This window comes from Rhinatrema bivittatum, chromosome 1, assembly GCF_901001135.1.
Source record: "Rhinatrema bivittatum chromosome 1, aRhiBiv1.1, whole genome shotgun sequence".
NCBI lineage: Eukaryota > Metazoa > Chordata > Amphibia > Gymnophiona > Rhinatrematidae > Rhinatrema > Rhinatrema bivittatum.
Genome location: NC_042615.1, coordinates 115,174,635 through 115,200,806, shown reverse-complemented (window position 1 = coordinate 115,200,806; position 26,172 = coordinate 115,174,635). Strand labels below are relative to the sequence as shown.

The 26,172-nt window shown below is 44.7% G+C and overlaps 1 protein-coding gene across 3 annotated transcripts in view; it reads left to right on the top strand.

Moving 5' to 3' along the window:
• Positions 1-26,172, top strand: part of CENPU (centromere protein U) — a 96,982-nt gene that overhangs the window by 3,150 nt on the left and 67,660 nt on the right. For 2 of the 3 annotated variants that reach the window (XM_029585474.1, XM_029585332.1), the window contains exons 2-5: positions 3,702-3,817; positions 9,560-9,692; positions 16,287-16,380; positions 25,054-25,356. In XM_029585474.1, the coding sequence (XP_029441334.1) occupies positions 3,724-3,817; positions 9,560-9,692; positions 16,287-16,380; positions 25,054-25,356 (624 nt within the window). In that variant the 5' untranslated portion in view covers positions 3,702-3,723. Of the gene's footprint in view, positions 1-3,661; positions 3,818-9,559; positions 9,693-16,286; positions 16,381-25,053; positions 25,357-26,172 lie in introns of all 3 variants that reach the window. The other variant, XM_029585400.1, reaches the window with a different exon arrangement.

Genomic DNA, 26,172 nt, shown 5'->3' with positions numbered 1-26,172 from the left:
TTATTCAATTACATGAAGGAACCCTTTGTCTAAACAGACTGAGCTGTCTACTTTGAAGCGAACTTTCTGCTGCCCAGAGCGTTCATTTTGTGTTTACAGCAGGAGAACAGAAAGTTACCCACGCTGCAGACTGGATGGACCATTTGGGTCTTTATCTGCCATTTACTATGTTTATTGGGTTAAAAAAATGTATGTATGTAACTCTTTGTTGGGTAGTTATGCTTCCCAAGGGCACACAGTCTAATTTCTTTTCGTACATGACAGACCAGTCCAGACAAGTGGGTTACGTCCTTCTACCAGCAGATGGAGGCAGAGACCAAAGCTCCAAGCTGATCTCATTCCCCCTATAAAGGTGTGGTGCTGCTCTCAGCTCTTCAGTATTTGTCTCTGCCTCAGCAGATGTGCAGACCTGTGGATTGATGCTGCAGCTACAATACAGATGAACAGAATGACCCATTCCACCTGGAACCGACTGCAGGGGGTCTGAGTTCTAGCACCAAGGAGTTAAGCACTGGAGGGGAGTTTCCCCAATGGCTTCTTCCCTTGGTGGATTCAATGTAGGAGCTGCAGATCGGGATTCTAGAGCAACAGGCCAGATAAGTGGCAATTATTTCCTTGGGAGAGCAGGGCAACAGGCCAGTAGGCTCTGAATTCCCTGGAGAAGCTGCTTGCCAGGACAACAGTCCAGATGAAGGGTTCTGTTTCCCTGGAAGAGCAGGTGGAAGGAACACTGCAGATAAGTCTCAGTGGCACTTACTGAATGTTCAGTCCTCACCTGATGCTCCAGTGGATCAGGTGGGCACACTATCCATGCAACACTGGGTGGATTCATTCCCCAGCTCAAAGCCCTGGACCCTGTAAGGGAGGGCAGTACCATGGTGACAAGGAAAGAGGGCCTGTTCACTGTGTGGTCCCTGCAAATAAGTTTGTGTCCCTGCTTTATTGCTCAATGACCAATTAACCAGCTGGAGGTAAGCATTTTAACTCGCTAATTAACTGTTCACTTTCAGTCACGCTAGTCCATCATGGGACATCAGTGCTAAGGCATGATTGGGCCTGACTGTTTCTACAGCTTGCCAACACTGGATTCCAGCCTCAGGTAAGGACTCGGTAATTGGTTGCACAAGTTCTGGAATGGCTCAGCTGGGGGAAATTGCAACCCCAAAGCAGACTGCAATAGGCAAGAAACATCAATTAGGAAACTAAGGTGCCAGCACTATAATGGGAAGAAAAAAAAAGCTGCACTTGCTGGCATACCATGAATTTTCTTGCTTGCTAGTTTGTGATTGGGTACTGCTATATGTGTGTAAGAATTTATTTAGAACTGAACTCTCAGCTGCCACAGAAACCCACAGAAAGGTTTCAGTGTGATAAATCTGTATTTCTGTAGTGTTATGGTGACCTGAGCGCCCGGCTGGACGTCCAAGGTCACGGCGTGCACTCATTACGTTTTAGAGAATAGGGAGCCATGGGCAGCGCCCGATCCGCCCCGGGCTGCTGAAGCCGCTCTCGCCGTCGGCTGTCCCCGGGAGGAGGGGAGAGAGGACTGGGGCTGCTCCGGAGCTGTCGGCGCGGGAGATGGACACTGCTAGGGCAGGTGAGCGGGGGCTAGCGGAAAGTTTGGGGGGAGTTAGGGGGTCAGTCAGCCCTTCTCCTGTATCCACTTCCTGGTACCTGTCATTTCAAATGTCATTTAAAATGACAGGTACCAGCGCACCCAGGATACTGTATAGGCGCTGTATAGCGCCTATACAGTATCCAAATGCCAGCTAACAGTGCACTCCAATGGAGTGCACTGTTAGCTGGCATTTGGATGCGCGTTTTGGACCCAGGATACTGTATAGGCGCTGTATAGCGCCTATACAGTATCCAAATGCCAGCTAACAGTGCACTCCAATGGAGTGCACTGTTAGCTGGCATTTGGATGCGCGTTTTGGACACACTAGCTTTACCCCTTATTCAGTAAGGGGTAATAGTGCGTCCAAAACGCGCGTCCAACCCCCCGACCCTAATAGCACCCGCAACATGCAAATGCATGTTGATGGCCCTATTAGGTATTCCCGCGCGATTCAGAAAGCAAAATGTGCAGCCAAGCCGCACATTTTACTTTCAGAAATTAGCGCCTACCCAAAGGTAGGCGCTAATTTCTCCGGGCACCGGGAAAGTGCACAGCAAAGCAGTAAAAACTGCTTTTCTGTGCATCCTCAGACTTAATATCATGGCGATATTAAGTCGGAGGTCCCGAAAGTTTAATAAAAGTAAAAAATAATAAAAAAAAAAAATTTAAAATGGGCCCGTGGCTGTCCGGTCGAAAACTGGACGCTCAATTTTGCCAGCGTCCGGTTTCTGAGCCCGTTGCTGGCAAAATTGCGCGTCAGCTGTCAAACCCGCTGACAGCCACCGCTCCTGTCAAAAAAGAGGCGCTAGGGACGCGCTAGTGTCCCTAGTGCCTCTTTTTACCGCTGGGCCTAATTTAAATAAATTAACTTACTGTATCGCGCGCACAGGAGAGTGTCCTGTGCGCGCGCTGGGAGAGCGGGCGCTCGCCTGCTCTCCCATGATTTTACTGTATCGGCCCGCTGATGAGGCAGGGAGGCTTCATCCGGGATATGAAAATCAGCATTCTTAATCCTCTGAGGTTAACTGAAACTCACCACTCCGAATATTAAAGTAGCTTCACTAAACAGGTTGAGGCAACCAATCCCAGCCCTCCAGGTTGGGAGGGACTGAAGAGCATGGAAAGCTGGCACAGATGATGATTTTCTAAGCAGGGTCCTAGAGCCATCTACTGGCTGACCTAAGGAAGTGCCACACTTACATCACATCACTGACGCCCAACCTTTCTCAGTCTGCCTAGGTTTCAAGAAGGCGCTTTCATAGGGTTGGACAGTAAACTGTTTTGAGCATAAAGTTTTTATTTAAGACTTCTTTCTCAGATTCAGGCAATGCATAACCAGAAAACCGATCAGGAAAGGGAGAGAATGCAGCAGAGAAATTGGAAGCATGAATGGCCTCCTAAAACAATTACGGTTGGCTTGCAAAATTTCTTAATATTTTTCCACCCTTGCATGACGGTTCTCAACTCTGTCCTCCCACACCCAGCCAGTCGGCAAGAGAGAGATTTGCATGCAGTGGAAGCAGTACATGCAAATATATCTCATGCATATTCATTGTGGATATCCTGAAAACCTGACTGGAATGTGTCCCAAGGACTGGGTTGAGAGTCTCTGCCCTAGCGTTAGAAGCACTGTTTTAAAAAAAACAAAGCAAACAAACTGCAGTCTATAAAATCTGTTTACCTTAGAAATGATTTCATGGTCCATTTTCAGCAATATACTTTAAAAACAAATTGTCATTGTTCTTCTTTAAGGCATGCATCAGTACTATGGCTGGGATCCCTCCCTCCTCATTTGGCAGCAACCCTAGTCCCTGCTGGCCTGAGATGTGCTAAATGAATCATGGAATGGAACCTTGGTCTTTGTGCTGCTATTGGGCCATCGGGCTGAGCCGTGGACTTTTTTTTTTTTTAACATACAACTGTGTTCTTTTTTACTTAGCATTTGTGACTCCCAAACAGTAAAACAAAGATAAATATATAACACATTGACCTGGAAACTTGAGGTCTTTGTGGTGATAAGATTCCATTTTAAATCTATTTCAGCCTGAAAGAAGAAGCAAAACTTATTATTTTATTATTTTAGCACCCACCAAAACCACAAAGCCATGTCGCCTCCATCCAAGAAAATGCAGCTGAATCTAGACATCTCAAGAATTCTGCGGGTCCCTGGGGGAGAGGAGGAGCCTGAGGAGTTCTATGGTGAGTAGCTGTGTCTGCGATCTCTCCTTGGATGGGCTTAGGGCAGGGTTCTCTGTGCCTCTGACAGCCTAGTAGGGAATTCAGTGTGTCGCACACTGAAACACTTGAATCAGCTTTTTGATAATACTGGAGATCTGAAGTGGGTCTCATAGGATTGTCAAAAACTTTTTCAGGGGCTCTAGCCGTAGTTTAAAATGAGCTTAAGGTGTATAATTTTCTTTCTAAGGGTGTTAACTGTTGTGGTGTTTGTAATCATTCTTTTGTATCCGTTATGGAATAGATTTTTCTCTGAAGACAAGCAGTTCACCATACTCTATAAGGGTGCTTTTGAATGTACTTGTCACCAAAAGGACATCTTTTCCAGAACTTTCTGGAAAAGCCTAAAGGCGTTTACCATGTATTTGAGGCAGTTCCCACACTGCTATGGCCCTGATGCACCCCCCAGTTTGTTTTCATTCACTGAGTTTGTGACCCTGCTTCCTTGTGCTTTTCTTCATTCTAAAAAAAAAAAAAATCTCCCTAAACAGTTCTTAAGTTTTCTTTTCTTCTTTGTCATATTACTTGTCGGCATGAGGGATATATTTTTTTCTTCCTCCATCAGTCTTTAATCCATTGATGGTGAACTCCAGTCCTCGAGTGCCACAAACAGGGCAGGTTTTCAGGATATCTGCAATAAATATGCATGAGATGGATTTGCAGGCACTGCCTCTATTGTATATAAATCTTTCTCATGCATATTCTTTGTAGATATCCTGAAAACCTGGCCTGTTTGTGGCACTCAAGGACTGGAGTTCACCATCACTGCTCTAACCAGTCTTCTGACGTATAACTTCTTGAAGGTTTTTTTTTTCTTCATTTGTTTTCACTATGTCTATTTTTCCCATCATGTCAGAGAAGCAGACCAGCAGCTTCAGGTTTTGCCCCAAGTGCAAACAGAAGATGTCCATCACAAGGTTTGCTACAAATGTTTGAAGCAGGCCAAACCTCAGGCTGCAGGTTGTGTGCAAGGATGTCACTCTGAAAGTTTAGGGTCCAGAAGGTCAGGCACCTTGCCAAGAAGGAAATGGCCATCTCCATGAAGTTGGTGCCGAAGGCTTGATGTACAGAACAAGTGGCCACGTAAAAGTGCTGGTTCCAAGGCTGTGCCAAAGGAGCCTTCAGCTTGTTCGGCTCCTTGATGTAATAGGCTCAGGAGTTGAAAAAAATCTGACCGTGCTCCCTCCCCCCCCCCCCCCCCCAGCTCCCACAAGGTGAGACAAGGGCTCTGATCCCTCAAGCATGGAATCTGAGACGGCTAGCAACAAGTTGGAGGCTCTGCAGCATTGGTGTGTCCCTTTGGCACTTAAGTCTGAGAGCACTGAGGTGCAAGAGACTCCATACTGTCCTAAGCAGCCATTTATGGAGGTAAGCTCAGCCTCTCATTCTGAGGTATTTAGCACCAACCTCCAAAAAGCCCTGAAGGACATCAGATCTCAGTACTGTCATTCACAAACCTTGAGATAGAATTGGACAGGAGAACTGAGGAGGCACTTGTTCAATATATCAAATGCACTACAGTAGAAGTCGCAGGGAATTTGATAGGCATGAACAGTCGTTTAAAATGAATGAGTACTCTGAATCGAAATGGCCCATTTTTCATTTTGGGTTTTAGCTGAAACAAATGCACAGTGCCTATGAAAAACTTGAAACATTTTGGGTGTATTTTTGTTTTGGCAAATAGTGTACACTGTTTGCCAAGAAATTAAGAAAAAAAAGCATCCCTTGCCAATAAGCACAGCTGGGTCCTCTTTGGCCCCCTGACTGCTCACTCCTCACCAATAAGTCAGGGCCTATCTAGCTGTGTTGGGCCAAAGCCTTCCTGGGCCCACTGGTTTCTTTTTTTTTTTTTTTTTAAAGCACCATCCGGCCTGGAGACATACATATATTCACAATTGCTTTGCGAGGAGAATACTGAAGAGCAGGGCTTCCTGCAGGGGTATATGTACTGGTGCTGACGTCAGATTGAAATCTGACTCCATCTCCAACTGCTATCAGGAGCACCCTATACCCATTGGTCCTGTGTCCATCTGTCTACACTAAGGAAAACAAAATTATCAGGTAAGTAATTTCTCCATTGGCCCTTATTCCTTGATGGTCAGGTTGTGGCTCTTGTCTGTTTCAGTGGCCTGGTGAATGGTGTTTAATTGTCGTCTCATCCTGAGTTGGCCTGTTTTTTTGAAGGGAATGAAGCATCTTAGGTCTCCCTTGAGGTTACTGGTTCCATTGTGGAGTCTTAATTTGGTGCTAGATTTTTTGGCGGGCCCTATGTTCTGACCACTGTGAAGCCTTTCCTTAAGGTTGTTGATCTTGAAGACTGTTTCTGGTGGCTATATGTTGTGCATGTCAAATTTTTGAGCTTCAGGCCTTATCTTGCTGGGAGCTGTTCCTTCGGGTGACTCCGGGGGCATTAAAGCTGTTTTTTGCCCAAGGTAGTCTTGGACTTTCATTTGAATCAGTCCATCTCCTTGCCATCCCTGGATAAGATCAGGGATGAGGAGGAGTATCGTCTCTTGCGCTCTTTGGATGTTGTTGTGCAGTATCTGGAGGCCTTTGAACCTTTTTGAAAGATGGATTGCCTGTTCTCCATGGCGGGAGTAAGCAGGGTGCTCCGGCTTCGTGGGCTACCATAGCTCGCTGGATTAAGGAAGTAGTTACGGCCGCGTGTGTGGATGCTGGAAAGCCATTGCCTACTCAAGTTAGGGCTCATTCCACTAGGCCTCAGGCAGTGTCCTGGGCGGAGGTTCGTCTGTTGTCTCCCGTCGATATCTGCTGAGCTCCGATGTGGTCCTCCTTACACACTTTTTCCAGGTTTTATCGTCTGGATGTACAGACCCAGGAGGATGCAGCCTTTGCATATGCGGTGTTGACTGCACCGCGGGCAGCCTCCCACCGTAACTTTGGTACGTCCCACTGGTCCTGAGTCCATCTCTACACACTAGGAAATGGAGAAATTACTTGCCTGATAATTTTGTTTTCCTTGGTATAGACAGATGGACTCGGCTTCCTGTCCTCGGCTGCCGCATGAGTCTGTCAACAGTCCTCCTATGGGGCAGTGAGCCAGGATAAAAAGGAAATAGTGCCCACCTCTGCTATTTGGGGCCTAGAGAAGTGTCTTACCGCGGGAGAAGGTGCATGCAGCCGTCGGTGGACTCCATTCCACTGGCAGCTGAGCAGAGGCGGACACCTTTCCCGTCTGTGCAGGCTCAAGGTATTAGAACTCATGAGAATAGCATTTTCTCTATGCTGATCTTGCGATGCACAAGATGAGCACGGAGAAAGTGCTAGCCCTGCCAACTTTTAATATCGCGGGGCCTGCACAGAGGAGTCGGCATAACAGGTTTCAGTTCTAGAAGCAGCAATGAGTGATCGACTCCTCCCCAACAACCACGCGGCAGCAGAGGAGTGAAAGGTTCTGAGGACATGAAAAAAAGCACAACTCCTCCAGCCCATGATACATTATATTATTTTGGTTTATCTTCCTTGTAAATGTTTAAAACAATTTAAAAACAAACAAGGGCTTTTTGCCAAATAAAACCATGTTTTTTTGTCTTCTATTGGCAGTTTTGTTGGTGTGTTCCTTTTTGTAAGCGATATTGCAAAAAGACTTTAGGGAAAGGTTTGACTTTTTGTGAATGATACAATTTCCAACAGGAAGGTGTGGAAAACATGAAGTGGGATCTAATGAAACTTGAGAAATGATCTTTGGTTTGGCAGCTAAGATTTAATGCTAAAAAAAAAAGTCATACATTTGAGTTGCAAGGAACGAGCGGGATCTAGGGGTAATCATATCTGATCCTGGTAGCTCCGCTGGCTGATCTTTTCAGTGCTTCTTTAAAGTCCGGAGTAATTCTGGAGGCCTGGAAGATGGCAAATGTGGTTCCTATTCAGAAAAGTGGAAGTAAGGAGGAGGCTGGGAACTAGAGGCCAGCTAGTCTGACCTCTGTGATGAGCAAATTTAATGTTTGCTAAACGAATCGCTGCTAAATCAGAGGTTAGTGCAATCATTGGAATCCAATGGACTGCATGATTCTACCAGAGGTAAGTCTTGTCAGATGAATCTGGACAGTTTCTTTGATTGGGTGACCAGAGAGTTGGATTAAGGGAAAGTACTAGACGTAGTGTACTTGGATTTCAGGAAGGTCTTTGACACAATTCAAGAAGACATAAATTGTGTGCCCTTGGTATGGATCTTAAGAGTGATTTGACTGGGATAGAAACTGGCTGAGAGGGAGGCGACAAAGGATTGTACTAAATGGACATTTCTCTGAGGAGGAGGTTGTTACTAGCAGCGTTTCTCAGGGATCGGTCCTTGGACCAGTTCTTTTCAACATTTTTGTGAGCGATATAACGGAAGGGTTGTTGGGAAATGTTTGTCTCTTTGCCAATGAAACCAAAATCTGTAACAGGGTGGACAGCCAGGTAGGAGTGGAAAACATGAGGAGGGATCTAGTGAAGCTTTAAGCATGGTCTAAGGTCTGGCAGCTAAGATTTAATGCTAAAAAATGCAGAGTAATACATTTAGGATGCAAAAATGCAAGGAAAAGGTACAGTATTGGAGGTGAAATTCTAAGCAGGAAGGAAGAGCAGGATCTGGGTGTAATTGAATCTGATGATCTTAAGGTGGCCAAACAGGTGGATAAAGCGATGGTAAAAGCCAGAAAGATGCTTGGCTGCATAGGCAGATGAATGGTCGTCAGAAAAAGGGAGGTGATATTGCCCCTGTATAGGTCCCTGGTGAGACTTCACTTGGAATTCCATGTACAGTTCTGGATACCACACTTTCAAAAGGATATGGATATAAACAGAGTGGAGTCTGTCTAGAGGCTACTAAAATGGCCAGTGGTCTTCATTATAAAGCATAGGGGGGCAGGCTTAAAGATCTAAACATGTACACTCTAGAGGAAAGACTGGATAGGGAAGATATGATAGAGACATTCAGATACTTCCAAGTATTAAAGTACAAGAGTTGAGCCTCTTTCAGTGAAACAAAGGGGATAGGATGAAAGGAGTTAGACTCAGGAGTAATCTAAGAAAATATTTTGTTACAGAGAGGGTATTGGATGCATGGAACAGCCTTCTGGTGGAGTTGAGGATGGTATCTGAATTCAAGAAAAAATGTGACAAGCTCAGAGAATCTCTGAAGGAGTGGTAGGGATTGTAGAACTGAACAGTTGGTGTGGATGGACAAGCTAGATAGGCTGTATGGTCTTCCTCTGCTGTCATATTTCTGTATTTCTATATTCTCCTTTTTTTGTTGAAGATAATTCTTAGCTAGGGAATCATGTGTGACTATAGTAAACTGCTGGTCTTCAGAGAAAGCAATGCTGTTTACCTGAAAGAGATGTTCTTTGAAGACAGCAGTTCACCAGTTACACAAACCCTTTCACCTTTTCTTTTGGCATTTTTCTTCCCCAGTCAAAGCAGTGTTATTAGAATAGATAGGATCAGTGGGGCTGTGGCATCTACATTAAAGATCTTTTGACCTTTCCTGAAAGCTCTGGAAGAAAGAACACTATGGTAGTCAACTTGTGTGATGAATGAACTGCTGTCTTTGGAGAACACCTTTTACAGGTAAGCAACTTTGCTTTCCTAGTTTTCAGTTTCCTGCAGGTAAGATCAGTAGGTTAAGGAACACAATGTGCCCAGACTCTTTGCAGGATCGTACGTTTGTGATTTTTTCCTTTATCCTTCTTGCTTTTACAGATCATCCTTTTCACAGCACTGCTGTATATGTTGAAGGTATTGATCATCTGGAGAAAGAGGAACTCCCACAATGTAACATGTCACCAAACAGCTTACCTAACGCTTTGTCTCAAGGGCGAGAAACTGGGAAAAGGTATAGTCCTAAGGAAAAAAAAAAATTCACTGTAATTTAATTTGCACGACAAGGACTCTCAGGTTCTGCCTGTGAAGAAACTTTTGTGCCAATGAAGTAATTCTCCAGCAGCCTGCTTAAACATATCTGGTTTAATTCACCTCTAGAGATTTGGACCTCTACTAGACGAATAGCCAAATGTCTACTGGAAAAAGGGGCGGGGGTAATCTGGTTGCAATTCGGACAGTTTTGGAACACTTCAAAACTTATTCAAAAGGGCTCAAAAATAGACAATGTGAGGGCCCAAAAGGCAAAACTGGCCTGTGCTCTCCACTCTCTGCCTCTGCACTCAGTCCTGATCCCAAATGTTTATTTGCTGTGTCTGTTTGCCTGTCCGAGGCGCTAGCTCAAATCTTCTCTTGCTCTGAGCAGGAGTAGGTCTGATCAGCCTTTTTTTTGCCTGTGTACCTCCTTTTCTCTTCTGGGGGAGGAAAAATGCATTTCAGAACTAATTTTAACAGTTTGAAAGCGAGAGTACTGTGATGGCTGCAGTATGTATGTCAGTATTGATCTAGGAGGACCAACTGGCGGAAGGAAAGTGATCACTCTGTACAGCTGATAGACAGTCTGCGCTCATTTCTATTTATTTATAGGAATTTTTACCCCACCCAATTACCAGATAACTGTTCTGGGCGATTAACAGAAAATAAATAAAACTGAACAATTTAGTTAAAAGCTTCCCGATACAAATAGGCTTTTATCTGCTTCCAAAAAGTTTGATAGTCCCGCAGCTGCTGGATCTCATCTGGGAGGCTGTTCCAATGGAATGGGGTGACCTAAGAAAAGGCTCTGTTCCTGGTCTCCTGTAATCTGGCTATTCTAACCCCAGCACAGATAATAGAGGTTCCTTCTAACCTTAATACTCGTGAGGGCTTAAAGCACGATAATAGTTTTCAAATATTCTGGTCCCTCCCCATACAGGACTCTAAATGTCAAAGTCAGAAGTTTAAATGTAATTCTCTGATTAACAGGGAGCCAGTGTAAAGCTTTCAACACTGGACTATATGCTGCCTAAGGGATGTCCCAGTAAGCAAATAGGCAGCTGCGTTTAGGACCAGTTACAAAGCCGTTAGATAACATTTGGGCAAACCTATATACAAGGGATTACGGTAGTCTAGGGTTGAGAATACAAATGCTTGTATAATAACCCTAAATTTTCTCTTGTCTAAGATAGACCTCAAGTGCCGCAGTTTTCTGAGCTTCAGAAAACCCACTCTCATGGCAGCCTGTAGAGATTGAAGAGAGAATTCAGAATCCAGCCTCACCCCCAAATTTCTAGCTTGGTTTGATATGGGGGGGGGGGGGGGGACGACGACGGACGACATCCCTAGTATCCCTTGTAATTCCAAGAATCTCTGTCTTGGAAATACTCAACAAAAGGCTATTTGAGCTCGTCCAAGCCTCGATATTGTTAAGCAGTCTCACTAAATGCAAGAGTATCTTCAACCAACCCATTAGCTGGGAACACCAGCTGAATATCATCAGCGTATACCATAAAATAAACTCCCCACTCCTGCAGCAGTGCCAGCGAGGGAGCAGACTGACAGTAGCCAGTATAAAAGGGATGCAAAGAGGGACAGTGCATGCCTTTCCACTTCCATAGTTATGCATTTGAGGTACACTATTTTCATTTTTTCCAATTTTGGGCAAGATCCATAAGTGTGTTTTTTGTGGGAAAACATTTCAGTTTCTAGAGTTTATATAGACATACCTATCCTGAAAAGGTTGCTGTAGGCTGACTAGTTCAGGGGATAATATGTATACATACAGACAGAGAAAGTGAATACTTAAGACCCCATTTTTTTTTTTTTTTAAAGATAAAAATTGTTAAAGGGTTTCCTCTCTTTTTATTGAATACTTAGTTAGGAAATCCATATGTGCGACGCAGTTGTTTTCAGAGAAATCTATTGCTTACCTGTAACAGGAGTTCTCTGAAAACAGCGGTTCACCAGTCTCACAGCCCCTATCATCTCTCTTTTGGAGGATTTCTCCAGTGAGAGCTTTTATGTGGAGCTGAACAGAAGCCATGGAGGAACTATGGTGTACAGAAAACTAAAGGCTTTTGCCTTTCCAGAAAGCTCTGGTGGAATCCATTTGATGCTGAGCACTGTTATGTGGCTCATGTGTGACTGGTGAAGTGTTGTCTTCAGAGAACACATATTGTTCTCTGAAGACAACACTTAACTTTGCTTTACTTCTTAATGACAAGGGCAGCTCTTCATCAGTGTGTGTTTGTACAGTCTGCAGCACATGACACTTTGTACTTTTCTGTGGGTAAGTATTGGTGGTTTCCCTATTGAATCATGTGGAGTTGGAGTGAATTACTGTTCTACAGTGAATATGCAAATAAGGAGATGTGGTGATAGAACTGTAGGCAGGTATTTTTGGTTTCTTACCCTTAATTTCTGCTGACCTCATGATCCATGTGTAGTTTTCCCCACCTCTTTCTCTAGAGGGCCGACATCACTTAAACACCTTTATGTATCCAAAAGAGATAACCAGACTCTTCATTTCCTCTTGTTTGAGGAAATGAAGCTGCTAATCCATTCCATGATTCAAAGCAGTGCAGGCCCGAAATGCTTCATTACACATTCATTATCACCAATTTACCACTGTTTTGCCTCCTGCAAAGCATCTTGTGTAGCTCTGAATAACAGTCTGTGGTCAAAGGAGGAAAACTTTTTGAAAAAGTGTATTTCCCTGTATGTACCCGGATCAGTCCAGACTGGGTTGAGCCTCCTTTCCAGCAGGTGGAGACAGACTAAAACTGAAAGGATATCCTATATGAGGACAGAGCCTATCCTGTAACCCTTCAGTATTTGTCTGTCTCCAGCAGGTGCAGCACGTCTCCCTTCGGTCTCCTGATCTAGGCTAGTCAGCCTTCTTTCTCTTCCTTCCTTCTGGGATCAAGCAAGTACTTATTCCTTAGGGATTTTGTAGTTGTTTTCTTCCTGTTAAAATAAAGTTAAAAGGTTAGTCAGGAAGTTGTGGATTTTTTCTTCAGGCGACGGTTCCGTCTCCTGGCTCTTGCCGGACTCAGGGGGGCTTTGCCCCTTGTACAGTGCATAGCCTGTGTCCGTTACCACTTCCAGGTGTGGGGACCGAGTCTGTCCAGGGCTCGTCTTCCCCCCCCCCCCCCCCCCCCCGGCTGCCGAAGGGTCTTAATGTTATGCTGCTGTGCTCAGTCTTTTTACAAAAAAAAAAAAAAAAGTGACACAGAAACAGGCTTAAGTTTAAAAGTGCTCCCAGTGCTTTTAATACTTACCTACAGCAGCAGACCAATATTCTGTGTCTTTCTCCCCCACCTGGGTTGAACCGACAGCCAGACAGCAGGTTTCCCCCCTGCTTCACTCCGGGCCTCCAGGCTGTCAATCAGACATTTCTCTGCAGCCTTTTTTTCTTCAGAGCGGCAGGCAGCCTGCCTCTTCTCTGCCAGCCCCTTCGTGTTTTTTTGCGAGGGGGCCTCTTCTCTGCCTCCCTGCCAGGTGGGGTAGGTCCTTTCTTGGCAGGGCTGGCAAATTTAGCCCGGGGATCGACTCCCCAGAGCTTGGCCAGGCCATTCCCGGGTCGGGAAAGCCCGGGAACGGTGGCCATTTTGGATTTTTTGTCGGCTCCGTTTTCGGAGCTCCCTGGGGCTGGGGGGGCCCGATTATTTTTGCAGCTACCCCCTGATTTCAGCCCCCTGGCCCCCCAGGATGGGTTTTCTGTCACCCTCTCGCCTCTCCCTCCCCCACCCCCACCCGGGACTTCCAGGGCTTGTTTTGTATCTAATTTTGCCCTCCTCCGGCGTAGATTTTATTTAGCTAGCCTGCAGGAGGAGGAGGAAGGTTGCCCCCCCCCCCCCCCCCCCCGGCAAAAAAAAAAAAAATTTTACCCGCTCTGCGCCGTTGACCGTTAGACCGGCTGCGGAGCCCCCGGGGTCCCTTGGGGCACGGGTGGTCCCGAGGGTGCCCCTCCCCCGACCTCCCGGTGGATCCAGTTCCCCCGGATCCTGCCATCAATCCGGACGCGGAGGATACCCTTCCACCCCTGGAGGGGGACGACCCCAGGGTCTTCGGACTCCCTTACGGCCTCTTTGCCCAAGGATATGGACCCAGTCCTGGCGGGAATCGGGGATCCGGCAATCACCTTCCCCTCTCATCCCACGCACAAGTTGTAGCGCCTGCGGGAATGGAACGCTCCCGAGACGGGACTCTGGGCGGGCCGTGCACTAGACAAGCTCCCCCTCCCGGAGGTATGCTTAGATTTAAAAACAAAAAAAACAAAAGACAATAATCCCTCCGTGCACTATTTATGTGATCACGATACAGGAGGGTTTCCCGGCTATTAAAGCCGCCCAGGTCCGCATGCTCAAGGCTCATGTGATGCGCATTTTTGATGTCCTGGCGCTGGGGGTGCGTGCGCCTATTTGCAGCAGTCTCATGCTGTAGGCAGGTCTCAGGTGGGTTCAAAGTTGCTCTGCACCCGGGTCCCCCGTGGGCAGAGGCTGCGCATCAGTAGCACGGGATCTTCTTAGTGTTTGGGTAATTGCCAGGTTCTTGTGACCTGGTTTTGGCCTCTGCTGGAAACAGGATGCTGGGCTTGATGAACCCTTGGTCTGACCCAGCATGGAAATTTCTTATGTTCTTATGTTCTCTGCGAAGCTCCTTTTGAACCTTTAAGGAGGGCCACGCTTAAGGATTTGACTCTCAAAACCGTCTTCTTGGTGTCCATTTGTTCAGCCAGAAGAGTCTCAGAGCTCCAAGTGTTGTCGTGCAGGGAACCTTTTCTGCGTTTTTCTGATTCAGGGGTATCCCTTAAGACTGTACCCTCTTTCTTACCAAAGGTCGTGTCTTCCTTTCATGTCAATCAGTCCGTGGAACTCCCGGCTTTTTCTTCGTCAGAACTAACAAATACATCTGGGGGTGATTTGTGGCGCCTTGATGTGAAAAGGGTCTTGCTGCGTTACCTTCAGGTCACAAATGAGTTCCGGGTCTCTGACCACTTGTTTGTGCTGTGGAGTGGTCCAAATAAAGGGAATAAGGCTTCCAAGGCCACGATCGCGCGTTGGCTAAAGGAGGCCATTGCATTGGCTTACATCTGCAAAGGTCGGCCAGTGCCGGAAGGCTTAAAAGCTCATTCCTTATGCTCTCAGGCTACTTCTTGGGCGGAGAGTCAATCGGTCTCTCCGCAGGAAATATGTAGGGCAGCTACTTGGAAGTCCCAGCATACTTTTGCTCATCATTACTGCCTTGATGTGCAGGCAGCAGGTTTTTCGAGCGGGACTATCTCGGTCCCACGCTGTTTAGGGAAGCTTTGGTACATCCCACGGTCTGGACTGATCCGGGTACGTACAGGGAAAGGAAAATTGGTTCTTATGAGCCAAGAGGGTGTCTTGGATCAGTCCAGACACCCTCCCGTACTAGATCTGTTACGTCCGCTCGAAGGTTTTATTTTCTCTACAGGTTTTTCAATTATCTGATTTTTTTTTGTCTATTATTACTCAAGGCACCGGAAGCATCTTGCATATTAAAATACAATATTTTAAGTAAGAGCGTTTTTGTTCATTCAGAATTCTTTCAATTGTTCACTTGTTAAATTTACCAGTTTTTTCCTTGTTGCTTGCTTGATCCTTGGGAAGTCATATTTGCTTTGAAAGTACTTTTATACTGAAGAGGTGTAGGGTAGGCTCTGTCCTGATATAGGATACCCTCACAGTTTTGGTCTGTCTCCATCTGCTGGACAGGAGGCTCAACCCACGGTCTGGACTGATTCTTGGTACTACTGGAAAGAAAATTAGCAGGTAAGAACCAATTTTCCATTTTCTTTTATTGAAAGCTTTCTATACAATACAAATATAGACTTAAAAAGTGTTTTGAAACTAGTCCAGCTTTCATAAGTACAAAGATCAGTTAGTAAAAAGAACTATTATAGCTACACAACAGTGAATCAATTTACACTCAAATGTCACAAATACACCATACCAATTTAGATGCAGTTCTTTCAGACAGTTCAATAAGCTATCAAATCTCTAGTCTGACTATCTTTCCATGTGACATTAACATTTCCTTCCACTGCCATATCTTTGAAAGGGCCCCACATCTTTTATACAACCTTTACAAAGTATGTAGGCATTTCCTTCATATAGCACATTTTTTAATTTAAAAAAACTTTGGGAATGGGGAAGGGTTTTTGGGGCCTGGTGTAGAATGTCTAGTTATTATGCCATGTAAAGTTTTAGTTTTGCATGAGAAGATTAATAATAATAATTTTTGTAACAGGCTATGGTAACATTTACTTAAGTAATGCAAACTGTAGGGGATTTCTTCTGTTGTGAGCCAGAATTTCTTGATAATAGATTTATATTGTATCCTTGTATGCCTCAGTTTGCTGTTTTGGTCTTTTGAAAACGTAACTCCCCTAAAACAATATTAAATAAAATGCCATATAGTTTGTAATGTATTTATTCTTTTTGCTCAAACTGAGAGCCTTAATGTATAACTGATGCTGCAAGCAGCTCTGAACTGTATATTTGTATTTGGGAGGTCTATTGAGTGACTTATATTTCTCTTCCAGTAAGCACCTGCAGAATTCTGATACATCGGAAAGTAAAGCAAGCAAATGCCCAACGGAGTCCTTGCAGGAGCTCACTGTAAAAGAAACTAGACATGTAAGGCTAATTGGATCCATCTGGTTTTTGTTTTTTTAAACTTTCATTGTATTGCTTTGCACAAAATATTGTTTTTCACAATTTTTATTGAATTTTGTATTATGACAATAACAGAATAACGTATGTTAAGACTACTACTACTACAACTACATGTACTTAAATCACTGCCTGGAAATCTTCACTTCTTATTAGTTATTAGCTGTTTTATTTCCCATCTAAGTTTTTGAGGTTAATTTTTCTCCAGTTGTTTTTCAGATATCTTTTTATTCTTTTAGTTTATGTTTGCAATAATTAGAGTAAGAAAGGTTCCAAGGAAGAAGATAATACTAAAACATGTCTTACACTTTAGATACTAGACCCTAAGCCTAGCACTTTAATTTGGAGCAAATAAACACCCAGGATCAGTTTCCTACGTTCACTGCCAATAAAGCAGTGAAATATGCTCCCCCACTTTTCAGGAGCTTTGTTCACAGCTTGTACTGTGCACTTGCACCTGGTGACGTTTGTGATGGCTTTGTTGGGACGTTTGCACTGCAGAAACTGCTGTAGCTATATCGTACTGAGGAGAGAACGGAAGAGTTTAGTTCATACCTCAGATCAGTCCAGACTCATGAGTTTTGCTCCCTTACCAGCAGATGGAGACAAACTTTTTACTGACACTGCACTGCTTATGCTAGCATGCCACCTGCAATCCCTCCGTGTTTCTCTGTCTCTAGCAGATGGTAGAGGTGTAAAACCTGTACGCTGAAGTTTAGTTTAAAAAAAGAATAAGAAGAGAAAAGAAGATTGCTCTCAGGATGCTAGGCTCTGGTGGAGCAGGGTGAGCCAGGGGCTTGGTGACCTTTTTTTGGCTTCTGCCCGCACCTTTAGGAGGGTTTGATAGCCAGCCAGTGGCACTGGCTCCCTCACACTCTGCCTCTTCTTCCCTTTTATGGAAACTCCAGTTTTCCCCAGAGCAAGATCTGCTAAAGGGAAGTATTTTCTAATTTATTTGTCTGTCACTGCTTTGGATGTGTAGTCACTTTAATGAAATCTTAAAAAAATAAAAAGAAGCAGGAATGGGAGCAGTTTGGTGCTGCTGGACAACAAAGGAACTTGTGCAGTAAGTTCCTGTGGTGTGGCAACCAGCTGAGAAATTTAACTGCACTAAGGGTGAGGAAATGGTTTAAGAAAACGTATTTCTTCAGTTCCCGTGCAGTGTTTATGCTCAAGCTGGCCACAGTGGAATGGCATGTGAAGCACTGTATGGTCTGTGGTGACCAGAGGGTGATGATTGGCTCTTTGTGCTTGGGCAAGGGCAGTGAGGCAGGACCTTTGGGAGAGTCTCAGTCTGCCGCCGATGTCACTCAGGGATAGAAGCTGCGGATGAGGGGCAAGATGGCGTCCTGACTGGGTCAATGGAATAGAGCAGCTCCTTACCTTGTTAAGATTTTTCCTTTTTACAATTGAAATGCCGCCGAAACGAAAGGGGAAGGTGAGGGTATTTCCCTCTATTCCTACCCAGCTTTCAGAGCAAGCTCTTATCACCAACTTCAGCTGTTAATTTCGGGGAGGCAAATCCTGCTGCAAAAATACCTGGAGGAGAGGCACTTTCGCCAGGGACTGAGGTTTCCCTCAGCGCACCCCCCCCCCCCCCCCCCCCCGACGTTCGACCACCGGCAGCCAGAGGGACGTCAAGCCCAGACGCCCAGCAGACGTCGCAGACCAATGAGGTCTGAGATGTGGGACTGCAGGGAGAATCACCAGGGAGTTCGCTGCCAGGAAGCAGCGGAGACTCAGCGGGGGTAAAGGATTCAACCCGTGCTGATTCAACAGGCCCAACAACCTCTGAAACGACCCCCACAACATCGGGTGATCGACCTGAAGCCCTAGTAAGACCGGCAGTCGTCACCCTTGAATCCCTGTGGGAATTCACAGCAGGTCTCACAATGGATATAAAGGAGTGTAACGCTAAGCTGGATACATTTGCCTTACAAATGAATCAAAAGATACAAACAAGCTCAAGAAAACACTTTGCTACAAGTTCAGACTATCGTTGGGAAAGCAGAAGCGGATATACTACAGATAAAGAACTTTAATATTGCCACCATAAAAAATGGAGCGGCTCTGTCCCGGCGTTTAGAACTCCAGGAAAATTGGAATCGGCGTCTAAACTTAAGATTAATTTATTTTCCTAGAATAATGGGGGAAATGCCGATAATTACGTTTGAAAGATACCTTGTTGAAATACTTTGACTGAGACACAATTTCCCCCGAGAAACAAGGTATATTTTCTTCCCTGAAGTGCTCAAAAGCCGGCACCCCCCTACTATTGATTTTCAGAACCTGACTACCTTCTTAGAATCCTCTGCCATTGAGATTAAAGATTATTCCACATTGTTAGTTTAGTTAATAATGGAACAGGATATTAGCAGGTTAAATGGTATGTTACTTTAAAAATATAAATTCCTTATTTCATGGCATGTATCCTGATATATCGAAGATCACACAGGAGAGACGCAAGGGTTTCCTAAATATGAGCCAGGAGGCAATATCTTTAGGGGCTACATTCTTATTACATTACCCATGCAAGCGTATTATAAAGAGAGTGACACTTATATCTTATTTTCTCCCGAACAACTGAGAACATATCTGGATTCTTTTTTACCCCAAGTTATACCATAGGGATTCGGGGTATTTAGGATAAAAAAGAACAGCACCGTTATCAGGTTAAGCCCAGTTATTATGATTAAAAATTTCCTTAATCCTCAAAATATAAGCCCCTAAGAACTAAATGTATTGAGATTTGGTTATTACATTAGAATTTATCTTGATTACTAGCAGTTAATGGACTGTTAATGTGATGTAACATGTTTCCTATTATACTTTAAAATACAGTATGTATTAGAAATTGACTCATCCAAAGCTTTCAGCTGTACATCATGCTCTTGTACTTTAAAAAAAAACAAACAAAAAAACCCAGCAGCTGCGGGCCGCTTGTGAATCTCAAGCAGATCCGCTGATGGTGGGAACGGTGGCTATTTTAGAAGTTTCTCCTGTGTTGCAGAGCTCTGCAGGGGTTGATTCTACAGCTCCTCCGCTGATGCCCCATGTTAGGGGATTCCCGAAGAGAGAAGGGGGTTCTTCTGGCCATACCTGCGGGATCAGGGTCGGAGGAGACACAAGGAAGAATATCTGTTAAAACTGAGGGAGACGAAGAATGAAATCAGGAAAGCAAAAGGTCAAGCAGAAGAAAAAATTGCCAAAGATGTAAAGAGAGGAGACAAAACATTTTTCAGATATATCAAAGAATGAAGGGAAGCCCGAAGTGGTATAGTGAAATTGAAAGGTGACAAGGAACACTGTGTGGAGAGAGATGAAGAAATGGCAGAAATATTAAACAAATACTTCAGTTCAGTGTTCACTAAAGAAGACCCTGGCAAAGGACCGTTGCTGGATGAGAAGACTGGAGATGGGGGTAGATGAAACTCCGTTTACAGAAGAAAATGTGTGGGAAGAGCTAGGGAAAATTGAAAGTGGATGAGGCCATGGGGCTGGAATAGCTTCAACCCAGGATACCGAGGGAGTTCAGAGATGTGCTGGCAGGTCCACTGCACGACCTGTTCAATAGATCCTTGGAAATGGGAGTGGTGCCGAGTGATTGGAGAAGAGGGGTGGTGGTCACGCTTCACAAGAGTGATAGCAGAGAGGAGGCTCGAAACTAAGGGTTAGTTAGTCTTACCTCGGTGGTGGAAAATTAATGGAGACTCTGCTGAAGAAAAGGATAATGAACTCTCTACAATCAGGAGGATTGCTGGACCCGCGGCAGCATGGATTCACCATGGGAAGGTCCTTTCAGACAAATCTGTTTTGATTATTTTAATTGGGTGACTAAAGAATTGGATCGAGGAAGAGCGCTAGATGTGATCTACTTGGATTTCAGCAAAGCTTTTGATACGGTCCAGCATAAGAGGCTTGTGAATAAAATGAGAAGCTTGGGAATCAGTGCCAAGGTGGTGGTCTGGAATACAAACTGGTTGACGGTTAGAAGACATAAGAACATAAGAAATTGCCATGCTGGGACAGACCAAGGGTCCATCAAGCCCAGCATCCTGTTTCCAACAGAGGCCAAAAACCAGGCCACAAGAACCTGGCAATTACCCAAACACTAAGAAGAACCCATGCTACTGATGCAATTAATAGCAGGGACTATTCCCTAAGTATAATTCATTAATAGCCATTAATGGACTTCTGCTCCAAGAACTTATCCAAACCTTTTTTGAACCCAGCTAAACTAACTGCACTAACTACCTTCTCTGGCAACAAATTCCAGAGCTTTATTGTGCGTTGAGTGAAAAAGAATTTCCTCTGATTAGTCTTAAATGTGTTACTTGCTAACTTCATGGAATGCCCCCTAGTCCTTCTATTATTCGAAAGTGTAAATAACCGAGTCACATCTACTCGTTCAAGACCTCTCATGATCTTAAAGACCTCTATCATATCCCCCCTCAGCCGTCTCTTCTCCAAGCTGAACAGCCCTAACCTCTTCAGCCTTTCCTCATAGGGGAGCTGTTCCATTCCCCTTATCATTTTGGTTGCCCTTCTCTGTACCTTCTCCATCGCAACTATATCTTTTTTGAGATGCGGCGACCAGAATTGTACACAGTATTCAAGGTGCGGTCTCACCATGGAGCGATACAGAGGCATTATGACATTTTCTGTTCTATTAACCATTCCCTTCCTAATATTTCCTAACATTCTATTTGCTTTTTTGACTGCTGCAACACACTGAGCCGATGATTTTAAAGTATTATCCACTATGATGCCTAGATCTTTTTCCTGGGTGGTAGCTCCTAATATGGAACCTAACATCGTGTAACTACAGCAAGGGTTATTTTTCCCTATGTGCAACACCTTGCACTTGTCCACATTAAATTTCATCTGCCATTTGGATGCCCAATCTTCCAGTCTTGCAAGGTCCTCCTGTAATGTATCACAGTCTGCCTGTGATTTAACTACTCTGAATAATTTTGTATCATCCGCAAATTTGATAACCTCACTCGTTGTATTCCTTTCCAGATCATTTATATATATATTGAAAAGCACCGGTCCCAATACAGATCCCTGAGGTACTCTACTGTTTACCCTTTTCCACTGAGAATATTGACCATTTAATCCTACTCTCTGTTTCCTGTCTTTTAACCAGTTTGTAATCCACGAAAGGACATCGCCTCCTATCCCATGACTTTTTAGTTTTCGTAGAAGCCTCTCATGAGGGACTTTGTCAAACGCCTTCTGAAAATCCAAATATACTACATCTACCGGTTCACCTTTATCCACATGTTTATTAACCCCTTCAAAAAAATGAAGCAGATTTGTTAGGCAAGACTTCCTTTGGGTAAATCCATGTTCACTGTGTCCCATTAAATCATGTCTTTCTATATGCTCTACAATTTTGATCTTGAGAATAGTTTCCACTATTTTTCCCGGCACTGAAGTCAGGCTCACTGGTTTATAATTACCTGGATTGCCCCTGGAGCCTTTTTTTAAATATTGGGGTTACATTGGCCACCCTCCAGTCTTCAGGTACAATGGATGATTTTAATGATAGGTTACAAATTTTAACTAATAGATCAGAAATTTCATTTTTGAGTTCCTTCAGAACCCTAGGATGCATACCATCCGGTCCAGGTGATTTGCTACTCTTTAGTTTGTCAATCTGGCCTACTACATCTTCCAGGTTCACAGTGATCTCGTTCAGTTCGTCTGAGTCATCACCCCTGAAAACCATCTCCGGAACTGGTATCTCCCCAACATCCTCATTAGTAAACACGGAGGCAAAGAATTCATTTAGTCTTTCTGCAATGGCCTTATCTTCCCTAAGCACCCCTTTAACCCCTCTGTGTAATGGTAAATGGAACCTACTCTGAAGAGAGAACAGTGTTAAGCAGAGTGCCGCAAGGATCTGCGTTGGGACCGGTTCTGTGAGTGACACTGCAGAAGGGATAGAAGGTAAAGTTTATTTGCGGATGATACTAAGATCTGGAAGGAGTAGAGAGAATGAGACATGATTTAAAGAAGCTTGAACAGTGGTTGAAGATATGACTGCAAGGATTCAATGCCAAGAAGTGCAGGGTCTTGCATCAGGATTGTAGTAATCCAAATGAGCTTTGTGATTGGGTGGAGGGGGGGAGGGGGGGAGGGGTGAAAGGCTGTTGTGCACGGACCAAGAGGGGGACCTTGGCATGATAGTGTCTGGCAATCTGAAGACGGCAAAGCAATGTGACAAGGCGATAGCTAAAGCCAGAAGAATGCTGGGCTGCATAGACAGGAATAACCAGTAAGAAGGAGGTGATAATCCCCTTGTAAAGGTCCTTTGTGAGGCCTCACCTGGAGTTCTATGTTCCATTCTGGAGACCGAATCTCAAGAGGGACAGACACAGGATGGAGGGCTCCAGAGAAAGGTGACCAAAATGGTGGGGGGGTCTCCATCAAATGACTTAAGAGGAGAGGATGAAGGACCTAAATATGTATGCCCTGATAGAGAGGAGGTACAGGGGAGATAAGATACAGAACTTCAGATACCTGAAAGGTATCAATGATGCACAATCAACAAACCTTTTCTGTTGCAAAGAAATCAGAAGAACTAGGGGTCACGAAATGAAACTCCAGAGGGGGACGACTCAGAACCAACGTCAGGAAATATTTCTTCACGGAGAGGGTGATGGATGCCCTTCCAGAGGAGGTGGTGAAGACAAAAACAGTAAAGAATTCAGAGGTGTGGGATAAACACTGTGGATCTCTAAAGGCTAGAGGATGGTAATGAAGAAAAGAGTGCACCGGAGTAACTTGCTGATGCGGCTGTTACTACCCTTCACCAACAAGTCTGATACTTTTGATACAACTCCAACATTGCTCTTTGCTTCAATGGCAAAAGGTAATGGGGAATTGGACTCACAAACCTACAAGGGCCCTGGTTTTTACAGTCTGAGAAACTGATAAGTATGGGGGTGACCTGGACAGAGCAGCAGATACTACCATAAGCTTGCTGGGCAGACTGGATGGACTGATGGATCCTTGTCTGCTGTCATTTCTATGGTTCTTCTTTACTGGGATACTGCCTTGGCTTCCAGCAGCTGCTCCTTCTAGCAGTTTCTCTTCTGCTGGGTCATGTACTGCTCCAACCCAGAGCACAACAGGATCCTCCTGCTTTTCCTCACTGTGTCTTTTTTTTTTCTCTCTCTCTCAACCCACTCCCTGCCAAAAGCAAAATAAATCCTGCTTGACCAGCTCTAGCAACACTTTTGTTGTACCCCTACCTCAAGACAGGGCTAGCTCCTTTAGTCTCAGTAAAAAAAAAAACCAAACAAACTTGCTTCCCTAACAGGCCCCTTTATACCTCTCTCTTGGTTTAAAGCAGTTTGGGTGCTGAAGGGCTCCAGTGCTCTGCAGAGCCACACCTGTTTCCTCAGCCACTTCTGACAGGCAGCTCAACTAAGCAAACTTTTCTTCTTTCAAAAAATCTCTTTCCCATTTCAGTCTATGTGCTCCCAGAGCCTCACTAGACAACTGCTTTCTGTAATGCACTTCCCAAGCCCCAAACTCTGAAACCTTTCCAATAAACTTGCTTTTCTTCTCAACACATGTTTTTCCTTTTCACTCTGTGTGTCCCCAGAGCTACCCAGCAGCTCCAACTGCTTTTTGCAGTGGCAGTGCCGCTCCAAAAAAAAAAAAGTTTCTTTACCTCCGTCTTTTCTTTTGGAGACTGGTTCCTCCCTCTGTGCCTTGCTTAGAGGGATACCATGAAGACACCATATGTGGCACTGGAGCAGTCAAGGGCTTGGACACAGCCAGAGGAATCACACTCAGACTTTGCTGTAACTTCAGTGCGTTTACTTAGTGTCACACTCAACACAGTTGCAAACACAAAGACTACGCTCTAGTCTCAGCTAACAAGGCACTTCCCAGAAAGCTGCCTACCTTCACAGATCCTTAGGCACTTCCCAGAAGTCTGCCTACCCGTCTCCCAGATCCACGGGACCCACCCTCTCCCCGCTGGGTCAGCAACTTATCCTCCCCTTTACTGGGCACGCTCTCCGAGCACCTCCCACCCAGCAGTTCTCCCTCTAGGGGATTTAAAGGGCACCAGGCTTCCAGACTGTTCTTGCACATGCTCACAAGGGGACACTAGGGGCGCTGCCTCATACCCTGTTTTTGCCCGTATGCATGTTTATAGCCAGTACTGTGTCCTTTCCTTGGAAAGGAAGGAGCCAAAAAGTGTGCATTGGGCACTAACCAGGCTTAGTTTAAAGGTAGTAGTAGTTGTGGATGAAAGCTGGTGGTATAATAGCCCAAATAGAGACAAGTTCTGATTTGAGCTGGAAACCCAACTGCTGAGCTGAAAAAAGGTAATTTCGTAGCATTTTAAAATGTTTGCAAAATGTTTGTTTTTGGTGCAGAATTTCCCCAGGGAAAAGAAGTAATGTCTTCAGTGGAACAGGTACATTCACTGTGACTTGTCTTCCTTCTAACTTGAGCATGATTTTTAACCTAAGGACAGTTGCTTTTCAGGATAAGAAGTTGAAAATTGTAAACTTTTGCAGTAAAAAGTGGACTGCTACTTCAGTTTTCATGCTATTTTTGCTTGTTTAAATATTGTTGAAGTAGCTTTCTTAATATTGTTCTGTGTTTTAGACCCTTAGAAAAACTAAGATTAACAGAGAGAATTCATCCTCCTCCTCCTCCTCCTCACTGAAAACAAGAAGCAGCATTCCAAGAAGTAATGAAAAGAGTATGCACTCTGGATCAGGGGATGATGGGCCTAGCGAAGGCTCTGGTAAGCCTGTGCAGAGCTCTCAAGATGATCCAAATCAAGATTCTGAAAATCTTTCAGAGACACCAGCAGACACTGGTGCATCTGAAATTGAAGATGGACACCAGGTGAGGAAATCTCCCTTGTCTGCTAAGAAGGACTTGCATCAGGAAGAAGAAGCTGAGGTAATTTTGCTTTTTTTTCTCTGATCACAAAAAAGTCAGCACTAGCAGGTACAGAAGTCCAGTAACTTGACTGCGTATGATGTGTGTGGTTTTCTTTTTTTTTTTTAAAGATGCTTCCTTTCTCATCCTACTACACCAGTCCAGAGCGATTGAGATTTATCTCCCCCCTTCCAACAGATGAAGGCAGATCACATAACCTTTTTTTGTGACATCTCTATTTGCATGTAGTGCAGGATAGTTAAAGCCAGTATTTTCTGCGACAATGCAACTGCAGTAGTATATGTGAACAAATAGGGAGGAACTTGAAGTCAAGGAATATCAGAGGAGACTAATTTATTGTTCAATTGAGTGGAAAGAAATCTTTTACAGATTTCGGCACTACACATTGCAGGTCAAGAAAATGTACAAGCCGAATTTCTCAGCAGAAATCATCTGGATCCAAGCAAGTGGGAACTCAATCAAGAGGCCTTTCAAAAGAGAGTGATCCATGGGGCACCCCATCTCGCTGGCAGCTGAAGAGGGAAGGTGGCTGCTGGGCCACCCATGCACCCCATCTTGCCGGCGGCTGAAGAGGGAAGGTGGCCCCCGGCACACCCCATCTCGCTGCCGGCTGAAGAGGGAAGGTGGCCATGGGGCCGCCGGCAGCCTGAGTGAGGAGCAGGCCGCGGGACCTTCTCTCCCCCTGCAGACTCTAGGAAAAAGATAAGGAGAGGCATGATAAGAGAGAGGGTGTATGAACATACACACACAAGCTCCCTCTTTCTCATTCACATGCTCCCTTCTCTCACACTCACATATGTGTGTATGAGAGAGGGG